This window comes from Marmota flaviventris, chromosome 8 (assembly GCF_047511675.1).
Source record: "Marmota flaviventris isolate mMarFla1 chromosome 8, mMarFla1.hap1, whole genome shotgun sequence".
In the NCBI taxonomy this organism is placed as follows: Eukaryota; Metazoa; Chordata; class Mammalia; order Rodentia; family Sciuridae; genus Marmota; species Marmota flaviventris.
Window position 1 is genome coordinate 80,580,319 of NC_092505.1, and position 14,925 is coordinate 80,595,243.

The 14,925-nt window shown below is 36.2% G+C and overlaps 1 protein-coding gene across 1 annotated transcript in view; it reads right to left on the reverse strand.

Moving 5' to 3' along the window:
* The window catches only part of Epha6 (EPH receptor A6), an 808,736-nt gene that overhangs the window by 144,083 nt on the left and 649,728 nt on the right, over nucleotides 1-14,925 (reverse strand). The window contains exon 12 of the mRNA XM_027943203.3: nucleotides 4,564-4,689. Within this exon, the coding sequence (XP_027799004.2) occupies nucleotides 4,564-4,689 (126 nt within the window). The remainder of the gene's footprint in view (nucleotides 1-4,563; nucleotides 4,690-14,925) is intronic.

Consider the following 14,925-nt stretch of genomic DNA (forward strand, 5'->3'; position numbering starts at 1 on the left):
CACAGGAGTCCTTAAACTCATAAACTGTGAGAAAGTTTTTAGTTGTGTTTGTCATTCTGTCGGTGACCCTATCTTCTCTATGCCTCTCTCCCTTCCTGAAATAGCAGTAAGTAATCTTGGTCTCCTGCCCAGACCTGCCTCAGAGTCCCCATCTTAGGCTTTTTTTTTTTTTTTTTTAATAGTTGTCATTCTGAAGGGTTTCTTCTAAAGTCTGCAGCTGCAAAAACTTTAGAGAAAGAGAATTATCTAGGGAGAGCCATGCAGATGGACATGGAGTATGTCTGCACTGGGGGTTGAAATCATGTAAATGCCAAGAAATAAAGAAGCTAGGAGTTAGTATCCAGATAAAGGAATTTCTTTTTACTATAAAACATTTGAATGGTTTATTCAGGATTTTACTTTGAACATTTAATCTAGTGTTTCCAATTTCCTTCACAATTAACTATTGGTTTAAGGTAGGTATCCACAAACACATTCACATACTTCATCCAGGGTAATGGCAACATCCTTAACTATAAAATGTATAGCACATACACGTATCCATTGAAGAAAAGGGTCTCTTTTCTTTTTTTTTCTTTTAATGACTCTAAAGCAAATTTTTATATAAACTATAGAAATATGTTCAACAAATAATCATTATTGGAAGAACTATGGCCAAGAGATTTTTTTTTTGTCAGAAGTAATTTGTTTGGAAATGTCAAATTGTGGATCTAAAACAAAGTTACTAACTTTTTAGGATGCTTGAAAATATGAATAAATGAAATGGCTTACTTTGATTTTTCTGAACTGAGTTTGATTGTACTTAAAATGTATTTACTTCTTCACTGTTGATTTCCCTTGATATATTGAGTTCATGCCAATTTCCCTAATTTAATGCATATTCCTTCAAAGTTTGTCACCTAGTTGTAAATAGTTTTGTTCTATTTTTCAGTTCTTTGTATGCATCAAAACTTGATAATATTATATTCACCAGATTCTACACTTCCTACAGCTTCAAACTTATTTATAATTCCTGGTCTATTTCTAACATCCAAACCATAAACTTTCTGAAAAAGAAAATTCTGGACTAGTTAATAGTGCATGCGATATTTGCCCTGACTCCAGATTAGATAGGATTTCACATGAAATATGGAAAGGAAAATATTGATAACCATTGTTAATGGACTGTGAAGACATTTTAATATAGTCTCAGGACTGTAAGTCCTTTGCTATAGAAATGATATTACAGTTGGACATGTTATTGTTTTATAGAAAACTGGATTATGAATCCTTTTCCTAACATGTCTAGGCAGGGGACAATAGTGAGGATATGAAAAGCTTTTGCCCCTCTTTCCAGAGGGTAAATAAATAATATTTATTAATCCTATACTCAGTAATTGCAAATCTAGTTTTTCAATTCCCATGAGTTCATATTTGTCCTATTATTAGATTCAGAGTAAGCAGCGAAGGAGTCTCACTTCATCTTTGGTATTTCCTTTGAACCTAACACTAGTCATACAGTGGAGGGAAGCTCATATTTAAATGTCAAAAGGAGGGCTGGGGTGGTGGCTTAGTGGTAGAGCACTTGCCTATCATGTGTGAGGCACTGGATTTGATTCTTAGCACAACATAAATAGATAGATAGATAGATCCATAGATAAAGATGTTGTGTCCACTACAACTATATTTAAAAAATTTCAAAGGGTTATTATATTTATAGCCTTGCACTTAATGCACAGGCTGGCAAACTGAGAAGATGCTTCAGAAGAACCTTCCCTCAACAACTAAAGCACTGCCAAAATTAACCACAAAGAGGAAATATGAGGGAGATCTTTAATAATAAATTTGTTTCAGAAATTATCTATATCTAAATTGCACATAGAATTTTCCTGTTTTCTTGTTATTCAACCTTCAGCAATACTTCCTGGAGGTTTTTTTTTTTTATATATATATCTGAAACTAAGAAAAGTAACACTTTACTATGATCTTTGTAGAAATTTGTGACAATTGACTTCTGTTACATAAATGCTGATTTCAGGCTTAGCTGCTTCCTGGATCTCATGATTCACTGATTATCTTATTACTGCAGTTAGTGTAAAAAAAGTACTATAGAAATATTGTGTTTTGATAGCACAGTGTGACAAGAAGCAAAGGAATTATTTTATATAAGACATGGTCATGCATTTCATTTGAATGTGGTTAAGTAACTGGGAACTAAATTAGCATTATCATTAGAACAGTTGATAATTCCTTGATTAACATGGGGAATATTTTGAGACTCTCAAAATACTGTGACATATAATCAATGTAGAAGGTAAATTAATTGCCCAGTAGGCATCAGCCTTCGGCTGACTATTTTACGTATGGTGATGTTGGCCATGGGAAGAATTGCTTCTTGCCTTCAAATTGATGTTCTTGACCTGAAGGGGTATCCATTAAGTTCTCAGATGGCAAAAAAAATACTTTAGGGTTTTAAAACTACATAACAACAAAATCTTCCCATGTTTAATGCTGCATTCCTCTTCACATAAAATTATGAAAGAAATTCTATAAAAATAAGCTACAGTTGAATGGAGAAGATAAAAATTAACTTTACAACTATATAACAGCTTACAGAAAAGTAAAAGACAAAGTATACAGGGATCACTTATCAAAGTGATACAAACTAGAAAAAGTGAGGTAATATCAGTTTGAAGGAACAGGAACAAGTTTATAACTATAAATTTTTTATGAAGCAATTTTGTTACACCTGATTTGTATATAAGTCATGTAAACCGAGTAGAGTTTTTTTTTCCTCCCATGAAACCTGGAGGCTAATTTGGCATAAAGCCTAGAAGAACAGAGTGTTAGGGTGATTTTTGAGATCCCTCTCTGGAAAGTTGTTTCTGTGTTTGTGCTGTGGAAAGATCATTTTCTTCTATCATTCCCAGGCTAAATGACAGGCTCCCTCCACCTTTTTCTAAACCAGTAATGTTGAATAATTCAATTCACCACTAAACTTCATAATGTCATTTCTGCCAAATATATCTAAAGTCATTGACATATCTAAAGTCACTGATTTGTCATTGACATTAAGGGTTAATGTCATTAAACTACACATCAACTGTTCATCTCCTCAGTTCTAATCACTGAGATATTAATTATATTTTTATGAAAGCTGCCTTTTATATTAGTTAATTCTGAGCTCTCAGTTTATAGATTTTCCCCACCAATACTTTGCAACAATATAAAAATATTTCTATGATACCATATTTGTTTTTAAGAAAAAAAAAGTTGGCGTAATACCCATTATAATTAAAATTGCTAATCTTTTAGTTCACCTAATTTTGGTTCCTAGTTTCCAACCATGTCAGTGAATTTTCCAATAATAAAACCAAATTATATCAAAGCATATGTATAGTTTATTGAAGTTTATATGTTTTAAATACATCAGTGCAATTGAAAGGAAAAACAAACACAGTGTAATAGTCTTAGGTTTTGTTATGTAAAATTATTCTAAGAAAAAAAAGAAGAAATGTGCATGCTGGGATATTTATTTTTATCAATTTTTTCAGTCTTTCCAGATGTTTTTAATCACATTATTGTCCGGGATAGCCCTCTTGAATATACTGAGGTCATTACCAGAATTTGTAATATTAATTATGATAAAACACAAGAATTATGATAAAAACCTGAAGAATCAATCTATTTTGTCTTATGAAGATACATAAAACATATAGTAGATCTGCAGCATTCAGAAACAATGAGAGAAGGCAGCTGGGTATTTTATTAAATGACAGGAAAAAACAATTTGTGATAATAGTTATACTGTAGATAACCCACAAAGTATTTTGCTAAACAATGAAACTGTATTTAAAAATGCTTAATATCCTATATTTTGCTTTGTGGCTTTACTAGAATGCCATTTTTAGAGAGAACTGAACCTTAATTTCCTTTCTCAAAAATTTCTTCCAAATTTGCTATGTTCTGGCCTTTCTTCAAATTATTTTTCTTTAGTGAAATGGAACCTTAATTAAATCTCTATAAACTCACACAAATATGGAATGACTCTTTCTGTCAAGAACATTTAATCCTTTAATTCTTTTCTGGTCAATTCCAGTTGGCCAAGTGGCTTAAATCCATCCTTGTTTCATTCTTTTTTTTTTTAATATTTACTTTTTAGTTTTAGATGGACACAATATCTTTTATTTTAGATTTATGTGGTACTGAGGGTAGAACCCATTGCCTCACGCATGCCAGGCGAGTGCTCTACCACTAAGCCCCAGCCCCAGCCCCAGTCCCCCTGTTTCATTCTTGAGTTATAGATTAAGGATCTGAATTCTACTTCTTATTTATGAAAACAAAACTTTCCCCCAAAGGCAATACTAGGCTGGTCAGATATTTGAGGTCCATATTCTCTTTCCACTTTCTTTATTTTCACAGTACTAGGTACTGTAAGCATAGTTGCTACATTATAAAGAGACAATTGCATTTCTTCTCTACATCATATTTTAGAAACACTCATTTTTGTAGTGCAAGTTTATCACCTGTTAGCACAGTCCTATTGCTATACACAGTGGCAGAAACTTCACCTGAAATACCTACCAGCAGGAATCCTGGGGGGCAAAGATCCTCCCGCTGGCACTGGATGCGGGGCCTGGATGCTATTTAAAAACCCTGCCCTCAGGAAGCTGGGGCAGAACGCCTCCACCCCAATGGCCGGGAAGGATCCTTTTAAGAGATAAAAATTGGCATTAGTCAAAGTCGCCTGTATAAAAAGTGGTTGATAATTCACTTGAAATAAAACCTAAAATCAACAAAGACATCAAACATTATAAAGAAGGTATGAAATGAAAGGAATGTAATGCATATTTTTTACTCATAAATTTAAAAATAGCTTCGTTTCTTGGAAATAAAGCTCTTATTACAATTAAACAGGGTTTAGAAACTTAGCATCAGAATGATAAGTTAAATTTTTAAATCTACATTTAGAACGGAAAGTCATGCTACACAATGTCCAGGTAGACACAAATGTCAGTCATTTATATTGTTTGCAGAATTCATACTCATATGCATTATAAACACTCAGAAAACAGCCATGATGGAATCTGTGATCCATGCTGTTTCAAAATGAACAGCGTTTTGCTTTAGGTGTATTAGTATTAGTGTCTAAAATGAGGAGGAGTTTTATTCATATGGTAATCACAAATGTTTTTGAAACAAGAATAAAACAATCAACATGCACAATTCTTAGTTTGTTTTCTGTCAGGGACAAGACATTAGAGTTTGCAAAGGTAGAACCATATGCTTTTTCATTTTTAGGAGGGCTATGTGAGATGAAAAAAAATAGTGAACTGTTTTGAAATTTATCCGTAAAATTATATGATGTAACATGGAATAAAAGGATATTAGAGCTAAAAAGAACTTTAGAGATCATCCAATACTCTCATTATTCAAATGAACAACTGAGGCCTGGACACGGGAAGTGATGTCACATTACTGACAAACAACAGGATCAAACTCCACTATAGAGTGAAAATGAACAGCGAACCATTTCCTATTTGAAAGATTAGGATATCCTTTGAATATGAGTTAGAAATACTGCATTTTGAAATAATAACATTATCATTTGGCATCTCAATGAGTTGAAAGATGTTGAAATCACTCGGAAGTAAATCGAATATATATGTGATATCAGTGAAAGGACAGCACTGATAATGGAGATGGCCAATCTAAGGTATAATCACAATAGGACCCTGAAGGCAAATTACACTGATGATTGGAAGGCATCTATCTCATCTGGGCCCTCTGAAATGCCCATTGGGCTGAGCACCATCACAGATTGTATGCTGGGGTGAGATTTAGCAAAAAATCCTGGGTTTGTTGAAGACACTACTCTGTTTCTCAACCAAAATTTTCTTCCCAAAATAAGTTAATATTGGAGCATCTTTGAATTTAGGTCAGAACTAAGGGGACCAAGTAGACCACACTCTTCCTTCTATAGAGAAAGTCTTTGATAAAGAAAAGCCAGAATCTGTTAGATCTTCAGAGGTATTTGTATAAAAGTTTGTACATTTTAATAGGTGGTGACCATATATTATACACTGTATTAAAGAAAGCATAGACAGAAAATGACATACTGTATACATACATTTCATAGTAAACTGGTCCTATCAGGCAGAGCTAGAAACCCTTCAACATTAAGAGAAGTAGTGAAAGTACCAAGGGGTAGGTCAGAAGGTTCTCTGAGGTAACTTTGAAGAAACAGTGGAACTAATTTCTCTCTGCGACTGTGTGGAATATTTATCACAGAATACAAAAACTGGTGTGCAGTGTCTCCCATATAAGGCATTTTCCACATTGTGATGTTTCATCATTGTCTGGGGAAACCTCATAACCAATGAAGGCTTTAGCTGAGTACCTGATGGAGGTAAGCTTATCATACATTTATATGGCATGTATAAGATTATAATAGAAATGCTATCATTATAATAGGAAAATAATTAATTACAAGACATGCAGATTTTAATTATATGCTCTTAAAAATAAAATAATTCCATTTTATCTGATATTTGATTTATTAAAATCAAGTAATTAGGGAGCTGGTGTCAAGAATATTATCATAGCTGGGTGCAGTGGCACATGCCTGTAATCACAGAGGCTCAGGAGGCTGAGGCAGGAGAATCCCATCCCAAGTTCAAAGCCAGCTTTACAAATTCAGGAAGACCCTAGTAACTTAGCAAGACCCCATCTCTAAATAAAAATAAATAAATAAATAAAAAAGGGTTGGGGATGTGGCTCAGTAGTAAAGTATCCCTGAGTTAAAGAAAGAAAGAAAGAAAGAAAGAAAAATTATTATCATAAAGAAAAAGAATAATTTGGTCATGCAGAACAAAGAAGCAAGGATAAAAATAATCTTAAAGGAAGTTTAAAGAAAAACAACAAAAGTATGTAGAACAGTAACTCCAAATAATGTTAATATGCTACACATTTAGAGATTTTTATGTTTTTGCTAACGTTATCAAAAACTGCGAACTTAGAAAAGATGCCATTATTTTAGCTCCTTGAAAGGAACTAAATACAAACATTATTTTATTGCTATGATTACTCTGATTACTGTTTCTGTGGTTGTGACAGTCTGTCGTGTTTAATAGCAGCTTTCCCTTCCCTCAACTTGCTGCATCATTCATCATGGCTTTGTTATGCTTCTTTACCATGGTTAGGAAGGTCTTTCATTTATTGTGGTGTGTCTTCCAACAGGAGCTCTCATTTTTTTTTTTTTTTTTTTTTTACAGATGAAAAACAAAACAGAAAAACTGCTGTACAAGAATACATATTCAGCTGAGATATTGTATTATGTGAGAATAACTCCTTATCATTTTTCATCTTAAGGTCAGTCCTGTCAATAGAAAAAGCATACAGCTCTAAGTTTTCACAATTCATTCAGGAAAAACTGAAATTCTTTTTGGTTGGAATTTCCTTATCCCTTCATCTATAAGAAATTAAGCTTAAGGATTTGTTGTGAAATAATTTAGGTCTGGTTTCTCCAATTGCTCAAGTTGCTGACCATCTATGACTAGATTATTATTTTTTAAAATAAATTATGGAATTTAATTAATCAATTATATTGAAGCTAAAGAAGAAGCAATGTCTATAAAGTTTAGCCAGAGAAATGTCACTTTCCATGGGTATTTATTTTTATTTATACTCATTAAGTATTTATTAAGTTGATTTATGAACTCAATACTTGAGTGTCTGGTTTGTTAGTGGTCTTGAGTCCTTCAGTGGTACAGTGGTTCTCAACTTTGGTATTACCTTCATCCTAGAACATCATAAAATTATGACCTGGAAAAGGCATTACTAGTGTTTAGTACATGGAGGGCTGAAGGTATTGCAAGATGTGATGTACTTGCTGCAAAATGAGAATTCTTTCTCCAAATGCTAGTAGCACCCACTGAGAAGTATGTACAAGAGTAATGAATGATTTTTAAAAATAGCTGCTATTAATTGGTCATTTAATGAGACTAGGGTGTGAAAAAAATGTAGAAGTTGACAATGCTTGTATTCTGACATCTGACTTGATCAATTAAAGGAGGATTCTGATTACTGAGATACTGTATTTGATAATGAGTTGGCTTTTAGGTTAACCAGCTTCAAATAGTTAAAATATATCTGACATAAACTCTAAGAAACAAAATCCCATTTTGCATTTGTTTATTAGAGCAATCTGAAATAAATCTATATTGGAAATTAGGCAACACTAAGAATTCATGTAAAAGGTAATAAACTATGACCTGAAACCCTTTGTGCCTCAATTTCCTCATTTGACAAATAAAAATGATAAGTGATCCTACTTCCTGGGGCTGTTTGTGACGAGAAAGCAGAAGCAAATTACCATAAATACAATCGAACAGTTTTTTTTTTTTAAAGAGAAGCCTTTTTAGGTACGAAATAGAGATAAAAATAGGTGAAATTTTCTAACTCCTTCCCTCCACATATGCACACAAACCCCTAATAGAGGAAATCCCTTCTCTGAAGAAGATGTATCAATAATTGAACATGGATGCCAAAAGTTTAATAACAAGGGCAATATCCCCGCAATAGGAATTTCTGAGATATGGCTCCTTCACATTGTTTTTCATTATGTTGCTTTGTTGCAAGTAACAATTATGATCTATGTGTATCCAATGGAAACAATGATTTAATTAGATAAAATTTAGAATTGAAAACTTAAAACATAAACATAGGGCTGGTGTTGTACCTCAGTGGTAGAGCACTTAACTAGCACCCGTGAGACACTGGGCTCAATCCTCAGCACCACATAAAAATGTATAAATAAAACAAAGGTATTGTGTTCACCTACAACTAAAATATATGTAAAATAATCCAATCCTCAAAAAATAAAGGCTGGATGACAATGGGTGGAGGGTGCTAGGGAAGAGTAGAATTACGTTAGGTACAGGGGAGTAAAGGGAAGGCAGGAGGTATGGGGGTAAGAAGAATAGTAGAATGAATCAGACATTATTACTCTCTGTCTCTTCATATATATATATAACTATTCTACACCATGTACAACCAGAAGAATGAGACATTATACTCTATTATATATGATGTATCAAAGTACATTCTGCTGTCATATATAACTAATTAAACTAATTAAAAAATTATATATATATATATATATATATATATATATATATATAGAGAGAGAGAGAGAGAGAGAGAGAGAGAGAGAGAGAGAGACATGTTTGAGGTGCTGTAAGAAGATTAATTTGCTCATTACTATGTTTGGTTCTCCTCTATAATAGATTGTTCAGCTATCAGTTTACTTTATACCAGAGTTTTCAAAATTGGGGTGGTAAGTAGAGCAGCAGAGTACATAGAAGATAAATAGTAGAAAGAAAATACTAGAAATTATACTTTTATTCTTTATCTTATCCTTTAGCATTGTTTTTTTGTGTATTTTTGTATATATATGTATATATACTATATATATTATCAATAATAGTTCTTACAAGTAAATTATAACTAAAATATAATCATAATACCTCCTGAGAAGGGTGCTCAAACATTTTTTATTGTTAGAGGTATGTAATGAGACAATTTTGGAGATGACTTGTTCAACCAATAAAACAGTGACAAAAAAAGGCTAAAAAATGGATAAAGTAAACAATTTATTTCAAGGACTTGAGCAATTAGAGCAAGGCCTTGATTTTACCTGTTCCAAGACAGTGATCCTAGAAGGCCACCTTGCTCCTTACATAGTAGTTCTCAACCTTGGATATATATTAGAAAATATATAATAAAGCACAAGTGAGCAAAGAGAACATGGAATATCCATCTCTTCAACTCTTAAAATGAATTCTTCATCAACTAGATTATGAAAAGCAAGAATGATCTATCAGATGTCAAAAGAAGGGCCACAAAAAACCTTGGGAATAGTATTAGAAGTTAAGAATTTCATTTGTATCATAACACATCTGGCCATAAATATTTAGCATTGTATGTATGATCTGCCTGTATATAGTAATTATTTGAAATCAAGTTTTGAAATAAATTGAACTTAAAATCAGACTGTAAATTTTAAAATTTTATACTATTAACATGAGATTATATTATTTCAAAATTTTTTTATTTTATATTTAACATGTTTTATATTAAACACAAAATGCAACAAATTCAATAAAGTAGTACATACATATGACTTATACATATATATCTATGTAGTAGACAAATTTGACTCAAAAATATTTACTAATGGGGTGTGACCAAAGACTTGGAGAGCTAAACACTAAATCTGAATGCATTCAGAGGAGAGATCCCTTCTCTATTTTTTTTTTTTTTCGTATCTCTGGTTGTATAAAAAGTATATTCACACCAATTTGTGTCTTCATATGTGTACTTTGGATAATAATGCCCATAACATTCCACCATCCATCATCATTTTTAACCCCATACCCCTCCCTTCCCCTCCCACCCATCTGCCCTATCTAGAGTTTGTCTATTACTCCCATGCTCCCTTCCCCGATCCCACTATGAATCAGCCTCGTTATATCAGAGAAAACATTCGGCATTTGGTTTTTTGGGATTGGCTGACTTCACTTATCATTATCTTCTCTAACTCCATCCATTTACCTGCAAGTGCCATGATTTTATTCTCTTTTATTGCTGAATAATATTCCATTGTGTATATATGCCATATTTTTTTATCCATTTATCTATTGAAGGGCATCTAGGTTGATTCCATAGTTTAGCTATTGTGAATTGTGCTGCTATAAACATTGATGTGGCGTGTCTCTGTAGTATGCTTTTTTAAAGTCCTTTGAGTATAGACCGAGGAGAGGGATAGCTGGGTCAAATGGTGGTTCCATTCCCAATTTTCCAAGAAATCTCCATATTGCTTTCCATATTGGCTGCACCAATTTGCAGTCCCATCAGCAGTGTATAAGTGTGCCTTTTCCCCCACATCCTCACCAACACTTATTGTTGTTCATATTCATAATAGCTGCCATTCTGACTGGAGTGAGATGAAATCTTAGAGTAGTTTTTATTTGCATGTCTCTAATTGCTAGCGATGATGAATATTTTTTTCATATATTTGTTGATTGATTGTATATCTTCTTCTGAGAAGTGTCTGTTCAGGTCCTTGGCCCGTTTATTGATTGGGTTATTTGTTTTTTTCGGGGGGTGTTTAGCTTTTTGAGTTCTATATATATCTTAGAAATTAGTGCTGTATCTGATGTGTGAGGGTAAAGATTTGCTCCCAAGATGTAGGCTGAAAGATCCCTTCTTCATCCTCAAGTATACAGCATTGAGTTCTGGAATCTGCACACAGAAGCCATTCTGCAACTGTTTTGCATTAGCCATGGTACTTCGGAGAAGCAGAACTGCATAGTACAAAGATAAAATAGTTTGTTTGACCAAACGCCGCACACAGGGCTGCTCTCCTTGAGGACTGATTACTCCTGAACCTTGAAGGATTCTCTACCATGACACTTTCATTTGCCCTTTCTTTGTCAAACATGGGCTTTCCTCGTTCTTCATGTAACTGAGGTTTTCAACATGTCTCTCACTTCTATTTCTCGGTTATGATAACTTTTAGCATCATATGTTCTCTCCTACACTAACAGAAATAAAGAAAAGAAACCACAAACCCATTAAGTTTGAGCTATTGCTACTTAGTTTTCTGTGATGGTCGATGAGATGGAAGAATCACTAAGCTTACATCACCAGAGAGAAAGACCCACAAAAATAAGAATTGCCATTTTAAGGCAAAGCCTAGGAAGAGTGCATCTAGTACTCCATAGAGATTTATTTTGGCTCTCTTTAGTGAGTAGCATATATGTTAGAAAAGATTAAGCTGCTTGACCTGTATAGAAAATATTACTGTTTCATTGTGATTTGCTCTAGGCCAGCAGGGAGTCCAACCTTGTCTCCTTAACAGGGATCATATCACTATGATCAAAAGATGTACAGAGGGAGTTTCCAATAAATACAAATTGAATAAGTGGAGATACATATATATATCCTCCAAAATCATATATACATATACATATGTGTATATATGTATATATGTGTGTGTGATTATATGATTAAATATATAAATATATTAAAATTGATTACCTTATTTAATTATATATATACACATATATAATTAAATAAAAATAATATAATTATATATATAATTAAACTAATTAAAAAATATATAATTAAATAAAAAGTGACCAATTCTTTTGTAGGCTGCTATCTTGCTGGAATTTAGGGAAGTACTCACTCAATTGCTTCCTAGGCCAATAGTTACCTTCTTTGGCTAGAAAATAGCTATTTTTTTTTTTATTGAATGTGAAAACTAACTATGAATAACTCATTCATTCATATTTTTATTCATTCATTGAATTATTTATTCAGTAAATGTTTATTGAAACTTTTTTCTTTACTTATGACATGCATTTATCATATAAAAAATAGGAAATCAAATAATTTTTGATGTGACCATTTTTTTCAGGAAAGGCAAAGATATACTCTAGAATTTTGTCCATTTTATAAATTTTTAGAAATACCCCTACAATTAATTTAGTGTTTTCTTCTTTACTTTCCTAACTAAACTTAGTCCAGATTCTTCAGCACCAAATACAATTAAAGATCTTGTGGTCCCAAGATGGCCACGAATAGAGTGCATCACACCCCGTATACCGTGCCACTGCGCGGGTGAATAACGAGTTAGAACGACAAAAAACTATCTTGTTAGGAACTTACAGCAAAATGGGGGTGCACCGAAACCTAGAGGAAGGATTTCCAGCACCGAGGTCTGGTAATTGAGTCTCATAGACGAGCCAACTGTGCGACTGGAGATCCGGGCTGACTGATCCGCGCGGCCCGCCCCGCGGCTACAGACGGCGGGGAGCCACTGAGAAGCGACCAGCAAGCAGGGAGATTCCTGCAGATTCTGTGGAATCCTGCCGCCTGAGCACTCACAGAGCCCCGGGCTGAATTCGCGATTTCAGACGGGGAAGGAAGCAGGACAGCTCTATCCCCCACAACGGAAACTCCACCAAGGAAACCAGCGGCCATCATCTTGGAGAGCTGAAGTAACCACCGCCACTCTCCAACAGATTGCAACAATAAAACAGGTGCGTGTTACTCAGCTCATCTCCCATACAGCGGGGAATTCACATAAAATCTCTCCAAGGCTCTCCGGGGGAGGGATTATCAGAGAAGCCTGCATAAAGACGCGGGGAAAACTAGAGACACCCGACCTTCAACTCCCCCTCCCATCAGCGGGGAAAACGAAACCTGTATTGCCAGCGTGGGGGGAGGGGCAAGCGGAAAAAATCAAAACAATAGAGTGCCTGGGGTTCTCAATAGCCACCCTCCACGCCCAACAAACGGCAGGCCCAGAGTACAGTTTGAACTGCCGAGAAGCATCACTCAGGGGAAATCTGGTCTAGCAGGAGAAACCAGGACTAGCAGGAGAAACCAGGGGACTAGAGGCCAGGCCCGCGCGACTGGGTGGCTGGAGTCCGCCCCCCGCCGGCAACTGACCTGGAGACTGGGCAGCTAGAGATTGCCCGCCCACCAGCAACAGCCGGCCCATTGCCCCTGCGACTGGGTGGCTGGAGACCGCACGCCTGCCTGCGACAGCCAGCCCATTTCCCCTGCGACTGAGCAGCTGGAGACCGCATGCCTGTGGGCAACAGATCGCCCGCCGGCTGCCCACGCGATTGGGTAGCTGGAGACCGCCTACCCGCCGGCGTCCAACCTCGCGACTGGGCGGCTAGAGATCGCCCGCCCACCAGTGACAGCCGGCCCGTTGCCATTGCGACTGGGCGGCTAGAGATCGCCCGCCCGCCTGCGACAGCCGGCCCATTGTCCCTGAGACTGAGCAGCTGAAAACCGCACGACTGCCGGCGACCAATCGCCCGCCGGCTGCCCGCATGACTGGGCAGCTGGGGACTACCCGCCCGCCTGCGACAGCCAGCCCGCTGCCTGTATGACTAGGCGGCTGAAGACCGCACGCCCACCGGCGACCGATCATCCGCCCGCAGCCTGCGCGACTGGGCGGCTGGAAACCGCCCGCCCGCTGGTGACCGACTCCGCAACTGGGCGGCTAGAGATCACCTGCCCGCCAGTGACAGCCCACCCGCTGTCCGCGCGACTGGGCAGCTGGTGACCGCCTGCCAGCCGGCGACCAATCGCCCACCGGCTGCCAGCGTGACTGGGTGGCTGGAGACCGCCTGGTCGCCAGCGTCCGGGAGTTGAAACCAACCAGAGACAGTCCAGTCCCACCCCTCCATTCGGACACCCCAGTAAGGAGCCTGGGGCCCGCCATAGCAGGGAGGTGACGTCACTGGAGAGCGGCCATCGGAATTCCTTCTCAGCGGAATCCACTTTAGCAAGCACAGTCTACCAACACAAAGGAGAGACAACAGAGATATATATAAAAAAAAAAAATTTATAGAAGAGAGCAGAAACACAGCAATCAAATAGAACTGGAAAGTAGCGTGAACATCATGAAAAAACAAGGGAAAAAAGGAGTACAAACAATGCAGGACAACTTAAATCTACAGGAGGACCTAGAAGCATCAGAAACAGGGATAGGGAAAGAACTCAAGGCATACCTAACTCAGATGGAAAGGAATATTAGAGAAGACATGAGACAGCAAGTCCAAGCAATAAAAGTATATTTTGAAAATGAATTAAACAAACAAATTCAAATGGCAAAGAACGAGCTTTACCAGGAGATAGAGATCTTAAAAAAAAATCAAACAGTAATCCTAGAAATGCAGGAAACTATAAACCAAATTAAAAACTCAAATGAGAATATTACAAATAGACTAGATAAAGTAGAAGTCAGAACATCAGATAATGAAGACAAAGTTTATCAACTTGAAAAGAATAAGGTCAACACAGAAAATATGCTTAAATCCCACGAGCAATCTATTCAAGAGATATGGGATGTAATAAAAA